Source organism: Cygnus atratus, chromosome 25 (assembly GCF_013377495.2).
Source record: "Cygnus atratus isolate AKBS03 ecotype Queensland, Australia chromosome 25, CAtr_DNAZoo_HiC_assembly, whole genome shotgun sequence".
NCBI lineage: Eukaryota > Metazoa > Chordata > Aves > Anseriformes > Anatidae > Cygnus > Cygnus atratus.
This window is the reverse complement of record NC_066386.1, coordinates 1,799,144-1,813,873: the sequence shown is the minus strand read 5'-3', so window position 1 is coordinate 1,813,873 and position 14,730 is coordinate 1,799,144. Positions and strand designations below refer to the sequence as shown.

General features: G+C 45.5%; 3 protein-coding genes across 12 annotated transcripts in view; 2 read left to right on the top strand and 1 right to left on the bottom strand.

Annotated features, from left to right (window-relative positions):
* ACLY (ATP citrate lyase) overlaps positions 1-2,646 on the top strand; it is a 37,909-nt gene extending 35,263 nt beyond the window's left edge. For all 7 annotated transcript variants that reach the window (XM_035568424.2, XM_035568423.2, XM_035568419.2 and 4 more), the window contains 5 exons: positions 327-470; positions 711-824; positions 1,348-1,430; positions 1,553-1,629; positions 1,826-2,646. In XM_035568424.2, the coding sequence (XP_035424317.1) occupies positions 327-470; positions 711-824; positions 1,348-1,430; positions 1,553-1,629; positions 1,826-1,920 (513 nt within the window). In that variant the 3' untranslated portion in view covers positions 1,921-2,646. The remainder of the gene's footprint in view (positions 1-326; positions 471-710; positions 825-1,347; positions 1,431-1,552; positions 1,630-1,825) is intronic.
* A 916-nt stretch (positions 2,647-3,562) lies between these two features.
* KLHL11 (kelch like family member 11) lies at positions 3,563-10,274 on the top strand. Of its 4 annotated transcripts, XM_050715457.1 has the most exons (5): positions 3,563-4,070; positions 4,159-4,770; positions 7,397-7,427; positions 9,450-9,553; positions 9,831-10,274. In XM_050715457.1, the coding sequence occupies exons 1-5, from the start codon at positions 3,586-3,588 to the stop codon at positions 9,871-9,873; spliced, it is 1,275 nt and encodes a 424-aa protein (XP_050571414.1). In that variant the 5' UTR covers positions 3,563-3,585; the 3' UTR covers positions 9,874-10,274. The 4 variants fall into 4 exon arrangements, 2 of the variants coding, with proteins under 2 accessions (XP_050571414.1, XP_035424376.1); XR_007709135.1 differs by lacking the exon at positions 9,831-10,274 and having other exon boundaries at positions 3,584-4,070; positions 4,159-6,417; positions 7,362-7,427; positions 9,450-9,546; XR_004781991.2 differs by lacking the exon at positions 9,831-10,274 and having other exon boundaries at positions 3,584-4,070; positions 4,159-7,427; positions 9,450-9,546.
* KLHL10 (kelch like family member 10) lies at positions 9,888-13,899 on the bottom strand. The gene is made up of 4 exons (XM_035568485.1): positions 13,232-13,899; positions 11,596-12,213; positions 10,823-10,972; positions 9,888-10,259 (listed from the first exon to the last, which is right to left on the bottom strand). Exons 1-4 carry the CDS (start codon positions 13,808-13,810, stop codon positions 9,888-9,890), a joined length of 1,719 nt encoding a protein of 572 aa, XP_035424378.1. The 5' UTR covers positions 13,811-13,899.
* Positions 13,900-14,730: the final 831 nt, after the last annotated feature.

Here is a 14,730-nt window from a genome sequence, read left to right as displayed (position 1 = left end):
CTGTAGAAGCTTAATTGCTGTGAAAACTAAAACCGTCAGTTTTGGAAGAGACTAGGCAACCATACAGGGACAAGTAATAATCTGAATAAAATGGGCTTTAGATTACATTCACCCCAACCCTAGTCTGTCGTGGAGATGACGTGGCTATATGCATTGACAGTTAATATTACTGAGTTATAAAGCAGATGTTTAGTCCTGAGTGCCTGCCTAACTTTACTTTCATGATTGCATCAATAGACACAGAGGATGGGGAAGATAATCCTGTGCTTGTTTTGTGCCTTAACTGTGAGTCCTTTGCTGTAATCCCCTTTGTGTTTCACACCCAGGGTGACCGGTTTGGTGGAGCACTGGATGCTGCAGCTAAAATGTTCAGCAAAGCTTTTGACAGTGGGATTATCCCTATGGAGTTTGTGAATAAGATGAAGAAAGAAGGGAAACTGATCATGGGCATTGGACACAGAGTCAAATCAGTAAGAAAAATGCATTATTAGTACAAATTAGAGGCGTGTTTTTGTTCTTGATAGGTTTTTTGTTCTGTTTTTGTTTTTCTCAAGTGTGGAGGGGAATTGAAGGGAAGAAAACTAGCAACTTTCAGAGGCAGCTTTTGGTTCTCAGGACTTATAAACCATGAAAACATAAATAGCCAAGCTTAGGACAAGTACCTGTGTAAGATGCAACATCAGTGACTGTAATATGTTCTTAACTTGCAGATAAATAACCCAGACATGAGAGTTCAGATTCTCAAAGACTACGTGAAACAGCATTTCCCTGCCACCCCACTGTTGGACTATGCACTTGAAGTAGAAAAAATTACAACTTCCAAGGTGAAATGTGCTAGTATTTATCTTGTCTCAAGCACTTTTTCGTACTGGGGGAGAAGTGACCAGTGGTTAATGCTATATTTTAATTGCAAAGCACAGTAAATTGTTGCTGTGTTTTTATTCTTCTATGGGAAACTTTGGGCCAAGTACAAGTGCACTTTGGTAAGGCTGAAGATGTTTGTTGGACACCAGGAAAACACTGAAACCCTTTATCTGAGTTGTCCACAGTATGTCTGGAACTGCTACATTCTTTAAGCTGGAGGCAGAGCTAGTATGCGTGATGGGTGGTAGTAGATAAACTCTGCAGTTTTAGTAAAACGCTGCCCTGTTGTTTGGGGCTGTCCTTCCATCATTTGTGTTAAGCATGGCTCTTGCTCAGGTTGCTGGACAGCCTCTTGTATCCCTAGGTATGTGTCCACAATTACGAGTAACCTTCAAGTTACCCTTGAGGATGAAAATTACCAGATGAACATCACTTGCCATTGTTAACATCTTTATTTGGGGTGTGTGTGTTTATGTCCTTTAGAAACCAAATCTTATCCTGAATGTAGATGGCTTTATTGGAGTTGCCTTTGTTGATGTACTCAGGAATTGTGGCTCTTTCACACGGTAAGTACATATTGGGCTGTTTTTCTTTTGGGTCATGGTTTGATAAAAAATGATAAAGCCATACTGCCAGCCCATGTGGGACCAGGGTTTCAAAAAAGACATTGATTTATTTTCTCTTGCAGGGAAGAAGCAGACGAATATATTGATATAGGAGCTCTTAATGGCATCTTTGTACTAGGCAGGAGTATGGGATTCATTGGTAAGTTTGCTGTGTTCCTGCCCCTTCATTCCATGGGGAGATGCACTGTCACCGTGAACTAACACAAACGTGAACCTCTGGGGTCTCAGACTAAAACCCAAGTTGTAGGAATTCAGAAATCAAAGTTGTTTTAAGACAAAGTATGACTAGAAGGAGGCTCAGAAATTTTGTGACATAGAAGTTGTTTTCCTTTTAGGACACTATCTAGATCAGAAGCGCTTGAAGCAAGGCCTGTACCGTCACCCGTGGGACGACATATCCTACGTTTTACCAGAGCACATGACTATGTGATAACCAGTAGTACTGCCTCAGAATGTCACTTCAAGAAGCTGGAAGCCTGCACAGAGGACAGCCACAAATGGGACTTTGATGTGTAAAGGCCATTGATCATAGACATTGAGCTGCCTAGTTAAACTGTGCAAAGCAACTGTTTTATAAGAATAGAAACCTACTCAAAAACCAAAACTTATGATATTCCATGTTACCTGCTGTATTTAATACTGTCTCTCACACTTTTATTTTTTACTACTCTTGTTTTATTTTGTTTCCAGGAAAGATTTTAAGGGTTTCGGGGGGGAGTTTTTCTCATAGACGCAGTCATTTTGAACTTACCCTGACAGAGGGGAAAGTACCCATCATTCCCATAAGCTATGATTTGGCTGTTGTGTTTTTTTGTTGGTTTTTTTTTTTTTTCATTTTGTTTACTGTGTTCATCTTCACAGTCTAATCATCACAGCCTGAGTAGTGGGACCACTGCTGATGTATAACCAATGCTACTCAAACTCTGGTGTAGTAATTTAAAATGTAAAGCTGTAACATACTGCTGTTAAAACTGTGAAACTCCATGTATTCCGGTGTCTGTATTTATGCAAACAACTTCTCACGTACTACTAGATTGCTGGTATATGGAATGTCAGTCTCCCACGTTATCTGCAGATGCAAAAATAATCTCAGTAATAACTTTAGCATCCTACTTGTCTGTGTATTGTAACCAAACAAATAAATGATACACTACTAGCTTATCTGGATTCTTTTTTCCCCTTCTCCCTTTTAAAGGTTGGTTGTAAACTCTAACTTGGAAATACTTGGAAATACTTGTATAACCGCATGCCAAACCTCAGAGCAATTACTCCTCTGATGGTGTGTGTTCTAGAAGAGTTTAAAAAAAAAAACACCTGTGACTTACCCTGTAGTGTAGGTTAAGGGCTGAAACCTTGCAAATTAGAAAAGAAAGAGCAGGAAAAATAAGTATATAAGTGGATAGCATTATACCATAGTTATGGGACTGTATCATGATGCATAGTAAAGAGGGAATTGTCAGCTGCACCTCACTTTATTCTAATTATCGAACAAAAAAATGCATACCTCAGTCAGAGTTGGTGAATTTCTCACATGAAGTCCCTTCCCTGCAGGCTTGCCTGAGAGAATGACGTTAAGGAGAAAAACAATCAAAAGGATAGCTCAAGGCTTTGACAAGAAACATGCCTGTATTTCAGGTGTAGCATCCCTGTACCATTGGCAGAGCAATTTCATCCCCTTAAATAATCCCCTTAAACTCGCACCACGCCTAGCGAGCTCCCTTTGTACTCTATCACGAGGCATCTGGCAGGGGGCACAGGGGGAGAGCCTAAGCCGAAGGAACACCACGGGGCAGCCCCGGCGGCTCCCTCTCGACCCGCTTTTCCCGTTTGCCGGCCGGCGGTACCCCGAGGGGAGAGCGGCTCCTGCCTGTCCCCAGCCCTCATTGTTCAAAGCGGCCGGTGGGGGTGCGGGCGGGGCGGCCCCCGGTGCCCAAACGCCTCCCCGGGTGGCGCGGGGGTCTCGCCTCAGGCACCTCCCCGCTCCCCTCAGGGCTCCCCGACCGCCATTTTAGCTCGGGCGGCGGCGGCGTCTCCCCGCCAGGGGGCAGCGCTCGCCCGGCCGAGGCGGCGCAGGCGCGGTGGCCGCAGCCCCGCCATGGCGGACAAGATGGCGGCGGCCGCGGCATCCCCTCAGCCGCAGCCCGGCCCCAGTTCACCGGCGGCGGCGGCGGCGGAGGAGGAGGATGGCGGGGGCCCGCGCGGCGGCGGGGTGGACGGGGAGGTGGAAGCGGAGGAGTTCGGGTGCCCGGCGCACTGCGCTGACCTGGCGTGGCGGCAGAACGAGCAGCGCCGCCACGGCCTCTACTGCGACATCACTTTGGCTTTCGGCGGCGGGCGGCCCGGGGCTTGCCGCGAGTACCGGGCGCACCGCTCCGTCCTGGCCGCCGCCACCGAGTACTTCACGCCGCTGCTCTCGGGGGGCTTCGCCGAGTCGCGCTCGGGCCGCGTGGAGCTGCAGAAGTGGAGCTCGGAGGGCGGCCCCGACCCCGACACGGTGGAGGCCGTCATCGGCTTCATGTACACCGGCACCATCCGCGTCAGCCCCGGCAACGTCCACGAGGTGCTGGAGATGGCCGACAGGTGAGGGCGACCCTCTGCTCCTGCTCGGGGGGCTGCCCGCAGCCTGCCCGGCGGGCCGCGGCATTACCCCCGTTTGTTTGTTCCACAGGTTTCTGCTGACCCGGTTAAAAGAGTTCTGTGGAGAGTTTCTGAAGAAGAAACTCAATCTGTCTAACTGCGTCGCAGTTCACAGCTTGGCCCATATGTATTCTTTGAATCAGCTGGCCCTCAAAGCTCAGGATATGATCAGGAGAAACTTCCACAGAGTTATCCAAGATGAGGAGTTCTACACTCTGCCCTTTCACCTCATCAGAGACTGGCTCTCAGACTCAGAGATCACAGTGGACTCTGAAGAAGTCCTCTTCGAGACAGTTTTGAAGTGGGTTCAGAAAAATCCCGAAGAAAGAGAAAGGTACTTTGAAGAACTTTTTAAACTGCTGAGGTTGTCTCAGATTAAACCCACTTACCTTACTCGCCACGTCAAATCTGAAAGGCTGGTATCCAGCAACGAAGCCTGTGTGAAGTTAGTGTCAGAAGCTGTGGAAAGTCACGCCTTGAGGTCTGAGAACTTGCAGTCTGGTAATCTGCAACATTCCGCTTGTCCGGTAGCGTTGTTGCCGCGTTTTGGACAAAACATGGATGTCATTATGGTGATTGGTGGTGTATCGGAGGGAGGAGATTACTTGAGTGAGTGTGTGGGGTATTTCATCGATGAAGATAGGTGGGTAAACTTACCGCACATACATAATCATCTTGATGGGCATGCTGTTGCTGTGACAGAATCTTACGTTTATGTGGCTGGCTCCATGGAACCGGGATTTGCCAAGACTGTAGAAAGGTACAATCCAAATAGAAATATTTGGGAACAAGTCTCAAACCTAATAACCAGAAAGCATTCTTTTGGCCTTACTGAAGTTAAAGGAAACTTGTACAGTATTGGCGGACATGGCAATTTCAGTCCTGGCTTTAAAGATGTAGCCATTTATAATCCCGAGCAAGACAAATGGCATAACCTGGAGTCAGCACCAAAGATTCTTCGTGATGTCAAAGCTGTTTCTGTAGAAGACCGATTTGTTTATATTGCTGCTCGTACCCCAGTTGACAGTGATAGTGAAGATGGATTGAGGGCAGTTATTATCAGATACGATGCTGAAACAAGGCAGTGGCAAGATGTAGAGTCTCTGCCACTCATTGATAACTATTGCTCTTTTCAGATGTCAGTTGCAAACACAAACTTTTACCATACAGCATCCTGCTGCCCCAAGAGTTATCCTATAGATAATGAGGAAGCCAAGATAAAGATCTGTGGCAGGGCCTCAGACGAAATACTTGAAAGTTTACCCCCAGAGGTTCTGAGCATTGAAGGGGCAGCTATTTGTTATTATAAAGATGATGTTTTCATCATTGGGGGGTGGAAGAACAGCGATGATATTGACAAGCAATACAGGAAAGAGGCCTATCGTTACTGTGCTGAGAGGAAGCGCTGGATGCTCTTGCCTCCCATGCCTCAGCCTCGCTGTAGAGCAACAGCCTGCCATGTGAGAATCCCCTTCAGGTGCTTGCAGGGCACACAAAGATATCCTATGCCACAAAATTTGATGTGGCAAAAAGATAGAATAAGACAAATGCAGGAAAGACAGATGCAGGAAATACACCGACACTCTCTAAGTTTACGAAGAATGCCACGCTCACAGATTGAGTGCTAGTATCTGGAATCTCACTCCTGATGAATCTAGTTTAGGAAATACTGGGCTAAACCCTTTTTCCTAGGCTTGATATGTCTTTATAAGACATCAGGATGTTGCTTGGGTTTGATGCATAAAAATAACATCTCTTATTGAAAATTAAGAAGCTCAGAAATTGAGGATGAATGGGAATTGAGAAACTATCAGAATCCAACAATATTACTTAAGAGTGCCAAGGAAGAACCTTCTTTCCTCTAATAGGTCACGAAATAGATCTTTGTTTTCAAGGATTTCTGTTGAGTTAGTCTCTAACGGTTCTGTTTTGAAAATCAAAGATCTCTATGTTAATTTAGCGGTTACATTTGTGTGTGCTGAAAGCACCTGTTTTATTTGCACTTAATATATTGACATTCCTTTGACTCTCCTAAGTGACTAAACTTCACGTATAATTAGTGTTAGTGCACTTGGCGTTCCAAAGTTGGAGGCGAGTGCAATAGTTACACGTATGTATGAAAATGAAAGCACAATCTTTCTTTATAAAGAATTACTTCAGGATGTTTCTATGTTTATTAAATATTTTGTAACTCTACATTGTAGAGAGGCAGCAGAGTTTGTAATGGTTGATCAGTAGAACATCAGACACTTGCTAAAATGGAGAATTTGAGGCAGCGGATCTTTTCCAGGTATGTCTGGAGATGCTCTGAGTTCGTCTTTGACGGCTTCATTAGAAACTTGGGTCAACAGTCAGCCTGATATGAGGAGTGGAAACCAGCGATGCAGTCTAGCCACATCAGTGTGGATTAGTAAGAATGACATTATTCCCCAGGAATAGATTGAAACCTGAGCTACTTGTCGATCCTTTCTCTATTATTGCACGCGTTTAATTCAAGTGAAAAAGCGGAATAACCCCCACAAGTCTGTTTCCAGCCTGTCTTTGACAATCAATACCTTTTGCCTTCAGTGTATTTTCCCTAGAAACTTAGGGTAGCAGTGCTGCAGTGCTGCTTAACGAATTAGCACTTGGTGTTCCTCTTGAAGGGACATCGTTGGCTCTCAGTTACTGATGACATGAAGATTTTTAGATGCATCTGGAGTTTTCAGTCTGGAAGTAATTTACGCGCGTACTGTGGTTTTAAGGTTTAACCTGATTAAAGGTACCTTTGGGAGTTTTTAGGTAGTTTTGCATATATCAGGGCCCTGCTTGGCTCTGGTTTGTTTAACTGCTATACCCCTGAGGAACAGAAGGTGGAATAGTTCCTTTGGAGTATCGATGCCTCTTGGTTATTGCTTCCACTGAACACTCCTTCTCCCTGATCTGAAAAGCTCCAGGACAGTTTTCATTACCAGTTTTCATTACCTACCTCCTTTTCTTCCCCATCCTTCCCTTCATTTGAATGTTCCAGGTTTTCACATGTGACCAAACTCAGGACCTTAGGGAAGGGAAAGGGAGGAGTAACCAGGTTGTTCCAAAACTTACGTAGACAAACATTGATGAAGGTGTTTACTGTCTTTGGTTCATATGATAATTTGCTGGTGGTTTTGATGTGGGCAACTTCATTGCAAAAGATCTTCTAAACAGTTTTTGTTTGTTTGTTTTTGTTTTTGTTTTTTTTTTTTAACTGTTTAGCTTTCTGAACTGATACTTCTCATTTTCCAATTCAGCAGGCAACCTAGATCATATCTGAAACACTGGGTAAGTCTTTCAACCACATAATATGTAAAGGTTTCTCTGATGTGTACTTTCCTTAATGCTCCACTTTGCAGTTCACTCATCACTTTGTTATCAATAACTGGTCTTTTTGTAATAAGAGAATAACCCAGCCTTGTAAAAGTTATATTGAAAATCCAACAGTTCAGTCTCAAATTACTTATCAATGGTAACCATCCTGTATTTTATTTGCCTGTTGGATTATTATGCAAGGGCAGATTAAATTGTACAGTGCTGGCTTAGTGCAAGAGAGGAAATGTTTAAGTTTGTTCGGGCTTAAGGCTGATGTTCGGAAGTGACTGTTGCCAAATCAGCTCATGTAGGCCCTTACGGAAGGGGTTAATCAGTGGAGTTTGGCCCATGAACTCGTGTGGGTTTGTCTGGAACAGTTTTCAGAATTACTGTCCCTACAGCAGGGTTTGTGAGTAGAATATGTGCAAATGCCTCACAGCTTTTGTACAAACCCCATTGATCTAACCTAAGTGGGAGCTGAATTTAAGATGCATTGCCAGACTTTGCACAGAAGCAACCGAGAAGAGTTTACCTCTTCCATCCCACCGACTTGGCTATAAGGATTTGATGAGCAAAGGATGGTAGCATGGCAGACCACCACAGCTGTGTCAAAGCCCTTACGTAGTCTGTCGGCAAATCTGGGACAATTTGGGGGGGAAATCCTGAGGTTGTTACTTCAGCTAAATAGCCTGATATATGGCAGCATGCAACGAAGTTAGAAGCAAGAACAAACTTCTTGCAGTCTCTCTTTTTCTAAGCAAATTTGATATTTGCACGTACTGTGAGAACTTCTATCTGACATACAGTCTGTCTAGTTTACTAAAGACATTCCACTTATAGACAATGTCAAAATAGCTTAATATCTGTTTAACGTGTGGATGCCAGCCATGATTTTGTATGTGATGCACTCTCTCTTTTTGTGTTCTGTTTGCATGGAGAGTGATGGACACTGTGAACAGCACCAGTTTGCTCTAGCTTTTGCTAGGCCAATTCAGTGGAATTTTTGAGTAGTTAGTTTTTTTTTGTTTGTTTGTTTGTTTTTTAGCCTTGACTTTAAGTGGACCAATTGCTTTGCAGTTTTTTAACCGACAAGTCTAACCATCCATTGTCCCACCTGTAGGTGTTCAGAAGAACTGAATTTGGCTGTAATTTAGCTCACTAACCTGTGAAACGTAACAAATTCCTTGGGGCCCTTGACTGCTGTAGCTTGCTGGGTATTTATAAAAAATGATCCTATAAGCAACAGGCTGGGAATTCTTTCACTGTGTTTATCCTGGCTAGTTAGATGTGAGTAAGATACTAGTGTGATTCAGGAAGTATTATAAGGCTGACCTCTGGCCCTCTAAATGTAAAGGAACATCAAAGGATCAGAGTTTTCCCTCCTCCTTATGACAATCACACCTCTATAGCTGTACTGAATGTGTGCCACAAAATGCATGTTTCACGTCCTGTCTTTCTGCTCAAGGTATTAGTGAAGTAGGACACATCCTGCCTAGCACTAGGTGGTCACCGTAGTCAGTTCTAGGTGCCATAAATGTACATAATATTTTATAAGGACATGAATATTCTGTTAGTAAGGTTTGTATATATTTTCAGTAAGACTTCCTCTCACACACAGTAGGATACCACTCCAGAAATAAAGAAAACATGCCAACTTTTTAGCATACATAATGAATAATGATCCTAGATTGATCGCTATTAACAACTTGGGTCACCAAGAATAGCAACTTCTGAGGTTATTTTTAACACAACATTGCAATACTATGTTGTAACATTCAGTGGCTTTAAAAAAAGTAAGTATTTTATGGCTTAGGTTTATTTTCAGCTGTGTCCACATTATGTTGGAAAGTAAACCATATTTCTAATTTGACAGTCTTAAGTGGAAGTCTTATAAAACAGGTGCTCCTGAGGGTCTAATCCTATTACTAATACGAATGTTAAGTGTGGAACTAACTAGATGTTCGAAGACCATTAATAGTCAGATACTCCTTATAGGTCCATGTCACTGTGGATCACGGCAGCTGTACTCTCCTCAATGTTAATGTAGACTTCAGCAAGTTGCTTGGGCAAGCAGCAGTCCTGTACTTACTTCCAGTAAGGTAAAGTAGTGTGTGTGTATAGGCTGTTTGAAACTCTCCTACTGTAATGTTCTTTACATTAAATACACTGTACTAAAGTTTATTGTAATAAGTGAATTAACGAAAATAAACCTTTTATTTCTCTAGCGTTCTGTCGTGCCTTGTGCCTCTTACTGGTTTTAAGCTGTTATACAGGCTGTAGCCAATACGTCTAAATCATACTTTTTTTGGTGCCATAGAGTGAAAGTTTTAATTACTAATCATTCTTTTGGTCTGTATCAATTGTGCTGACTTTTAGAATAAGCAAATACATTCATTTGCTGCTTAGAAGACTTTATTAGCTAAGGGGAGCCGTTTATACAGGCAGGGTACTTGTCGAAGAAGTGTGCTTGACTTCCGTTTGCAGTGACTCCACGCTGTAGTCGCGTCTGGCGGCGTACTCCCCAACGTTCGACAGCCCTGGCACCACGCAGCAGCTCAAAGCACTGCGGTATATGCCCATGTCGTGAGCATCGTACCAGTCGTCAGCTTTTTCGTCGTAACACTCAACATTGAAAGTAGTAGAAAAACCGTTAAAGCCACCAACCACAAACAAAAGATCGTCCACCACTTCGATGCCAAAGTTGCTGCGAGGGTTGAACATGGTGGGGACTGTGCGCCATGTGTTGGCAATGGGGCTGTAGGCTTCCACGCTCCGAAGACGGTTCACTCCATCAAATCCTCCTACCTGCAAGTGTCGAAGGTACAGAGCTGAAATAGGCCTTTCCTCTTTTGCTAAGGTAGCTGAATCGTGTTGTGGATGCGTAAGACTTTTAACTTGTCCTGCTTTGTCGAGTTTGAGTATTGCTGAGAGCACATGATCTCAAAACACAACGCAGACTGCTCCCTTCTTCGTTCCAGAGCTTCCAAAACTATTCTGTGTGTCTGTCAGATTCTTATACTTACCCACACACTGCATTTAAGTTCTGTGTAAGATAAGCAGGACCAAGCAGAAGTACTGAGCTGCTAAAAGATTTTATCAACAGCAGAAAATAATTTCTTTGCTACAACTGTTTAAAGGTTGTGAACGTATTTTTTCATAATGAAAAGCGTGCAGCTGACAGTATTTTCAGGGGTATTTTAACCATTCTTGCCCTCAACTTTCTTCCCCAAATCTCACTTTGATTTTCAAGCTGGCCACTTGCTTCTAGCTAGGAGGTGCACATTAGCAGAGTTTCAGCCCATTAAACAACAAAAAAAGTACCACAAGTGCCGGGTGCTGTTGTCGCAGGGGTACCACTTCTACCTTACCGCATACACTTGTTTTCCATATGCAATCACACCTACTCCACTTCTTCTGCTTCTCATGGGGGATATAAAGGTCCATTGATCTGTTGTGGCGTCGTACACTTCAGCTGTGGATAAGCATTCATTCCCGTTGAACCCGCCGCATATATACACCTGTTTACAGGAGGAAAAAAGGGTGAGCAGGGTGCTTGTATTGGTGGGAGAACATGCTGAGAAGAAAATGGCCTGGCTGTGGTTTTTTTGTTACTTTTTTTTTTTTTTTTTTAAAGAGAATAGTCTTTTTGTCCTGGGTTGGAGGTAGTAACAGTGCAGGGAGTTATTCAAAGCAGCAGGATTTTGACCCATTTTTTCCTGAGCTGTGTGAAGCATCCAAGCATGGTATTTGACCTGCGGCCACAAGTATTGTCCGGCAGCAGCCAGTTTCGCCTCTTAGCTTTATATCTGTAGCTCCAGCATTTAATGAGTAAGGTTTACATGAACTTTTTCCCCTCTATTTTAAATGACTCATCATGTTAAAGGGAGCGATTGTTTTGTGTCTAGCTCCCGCAGCTCCTCTTTTCTATCTAGAGGATGAACTGTGGGTGGTAGCTCTGTTTATCCAGTACGCAGCTCAGCACGAGGCTGAGCTCCATGAAGCTCTCCACCTCACCACGCTCTATAAAAGAACAAAGCTCATCCTCACCGTGTAATGCTGCACAGTGGTATCTGTTTGACGCCTTGTCCTGCTCACCGTACTTCAACCTTAACCGCTGTGACAGATCTCCCAGACCTTTTACCTTATTGTACAGCGTGGTCGCACCAGCGTCGCTTCTCTGCTCGTGCATGGGAGCGATCAGCGTCCACTGGTTGGTCTCGGGCTCGTACCGTTCGGCTGTGCTGAGGCGCGTGTACCCGTCAAACCCTCCCATGGCATAGATGTGGTCGTTGAGCACGGTGACGCTGACGTAGCAGCGCCGCGAGTGCATGGGTGCGACCTGGTGCCACGTTTTCTTCAGCGGATCGAACCGCTTGACGCTGTTAAAATAATCCACGCTGTCGAATCCTCCGATAACGTAGACAAAGCCTTTCAGAAAAGCGGAGCCGTGATAGGCACGGGGGCTTTCCTCCTGGCACGTGACGTTCACCCACTTGTCCGCGCGGGCATCGTAGGTCTCGATGGCGTTGGTCGGGCTCCCCCCGCTCCAGCCCCCGATGGCAAAGAGGATGGAGTAGGGCAGGCGAGGCCGGGTGAGGGGGTTGATGAAGTCAGAAACCGAGGGGCCGTTCATGCTGAGGTCGTACATCGCTGTTAGTGCGCTGATGATGATGGGTTTGCAGTCCTCATTGTCCTTCACATAATCGTGCATTTTAACTTTCCTCATGAAGTGGTCTGCCTGCATCAACGCCAGTCGAACCTGAAAACGCAAAAGGAGGTGAGAGTGTTGATGTTAAAGTATTGATGTTTAATATTTTGGTGTCCTTCCCAGATAGGTCCAATGCTGGATGGCTTTGATTTCAGGCTAGAGTGTTGTCTAAAGCTTATCACAGAACCGGAGAATTAAACGTGTAGTTTTTAGCTTGTCCAGAAAAGGGTACTCAAGGGTAAATGATCCCATTTTGGGGGAGCCTGCCATGGCACTCTCCTGCCTGCAGACTGAAGCTACTGTAGCTAGCTCCTGCTGCTGTTTGCATAGTGTAGCTTGTCTACAAACACTCATAAGCTTTGTGTACCTGGACATAATGTCAGCCCGTGTAATCTTCAGCCCTTCCTGGATGTGAGGAATGATTAAACTCAAGCTCTTAACATGAGGAAACGTGCACTTAAAAGGGACTCCCCAACCTTGGCACAGCTCGTACATGTAGCTGGCAGGGTGCTATGTTTTGGATTAGAATGAGAAGAGCGCTGATAACATGCCGATGTTTTAATTGTTGTAGAGCAGTGCTTACACCAAGCCAAGGACTTTTCAGCTTCTCGCTCTGTCCTGCTAGCGAGCAGGCTAGGGATGCAGCAGGAGCTGGGAGGGGACAGACCTAGGACAGCTGACCCAAAGTGGCCAAAGGGGTATTCCATACCATCTGACGTCATGCTGAACAATATATAGGGGTGGCTAGCCGGGGGGGGGGGGGGGGGGGCCGGCTGCTCGGGGATAGGCTGGGCATCGGTCAACGGGTGGTGAGCAATTGCATTGTGCATCACTTATTTCGTACACATTGTTACTATTAATACTATTATTATTATTATTATTATTGTTATTATTTTCCCTGTCTTAATAAACTGTCTTTATCTCAAAAAAATGTACATGTAACGCTCGCTTTTCCCCCAGCAGTGCTGGAGGCTGCTATTTCCTCTGCTCTGACGAGGAAAGAGAAGCGAGCCAACGTCTCCAGAGCCGTGCAGGTGGGCAGGATAGGTGCCACCGCAGCAGCACTGACCTTGCTCAGCAAGACGGAGATGTACTGCTGCCTGTTCTGAGGGTCGTGAGCGATCCACTTCAGGATGGCCTCGAACACCACGTCTTCTTGTTTCACGTTGAGTTCGTCTTTCTCGATGATGTCCTTTAACTCGTCGACGGAGAGGTCTAGAAACTCCGCGGACACATTGATCAGCTCCTCGAAGTTATGGAGGATGAACGTGTAGGCTGTTTGTTGCAGGTTGGGACAGTGGTAACAGTTCGTGAGTCGGCAGATGCCGATGCAATTCTCCAAGCACAGCTGAGATTTTAAGAACTCGCAGCACAGTCTGACGATGCCCATGATGTTGAACTGGTCCGCTGCGCACAGCAAATTTTCAACGTTTTCGGTGGTGATTGGTACTGTCCTGGTGTAGGCATACTCGATAATGAGCTTCATCATTTCAGGTGAAATGCCGGGGATTTTGTATACTATCTTCTCTTTGTTGTTCCAGCCACTGGTAAACAAAGCCCTGAAAAAATAATAAAAAAATAAATTAAAAAGCAATGTTGGGGGGAAAAAAGGCTTTTTCTGTGTTAACCCCCGACCCTGTTTTCCCATATGCCTTCCTCCCTGAGCACTGGTTTTGGGCACTAGCAGCAGTCATGCTGGGAGGCCCTGTGGTTTATTGATCCATGTTTTACCAGCTTGTTGGATGATTTTAAACAGGAGCCACAGCCTCAGGCTGTGGACAGAGAGCAAGAGAGCCCATGGCCACCTTGCTCCAGCAAGAGAACCAGAGACTAACGGTGTGTGGGGCAAGAAAAACTTGTGCCGGGGGTCAGGCTGGCCACGCTCCCAGCCCTACGTTCGTCAGACACCGCTGCCAGAGTGGCTGCAAAATGCCAGGGTGTGGATTCGTTCTGGTGACCAGGCTGCTATCAGGACTATCTATATCTGCTGGCCGAGAGGCTTAGTGCCAACGCAGGCACCAGAGGTATGGTAAGAGCATATGACACAGCCTAGGAAATACTGGTTGTCCCCATTCCCGCTGTAAACTCATTTCTAGTACTGACCTAAAATAATGACTGCAGCTACAGAGAATGTTCTTGTGAGCATTGAACTCAAAACCATTCACGTTAATGATCACATCACAGAGTTTCCCTTCCAGGCGAAGCTCGTTGAAGACTTCGCAAGCCATCGCGCTCATCTTCCTCTCCATTTGTGAGGCCGAAGAGCTGGTGGGAGCCGAGGTGTCGTCCATGTCGGAGCCTGGGTCAGCGGAAGGAGCTTCTCTGAGGTGCTACAGGGCTTTCTCCTTGCCCTCCTACATTTTGTCTGAAACGCTGCCTTGTCTGGTGGTTCTGGAACCTGCCCCGTAGTGAGCTCACAGAGGCGGGGAGGACCCGGGAGCTGCTGCCCATGGGGCTGGGGGGGCTCAAGCCCTGTGGGCACGGGGGTCCTGCTCCTCACTCCCCCAAACCTCAGCCTAGACAAGGCTGGACCTTGTACCCACACCTCGCTGGTGGCTGCTCAGGGCA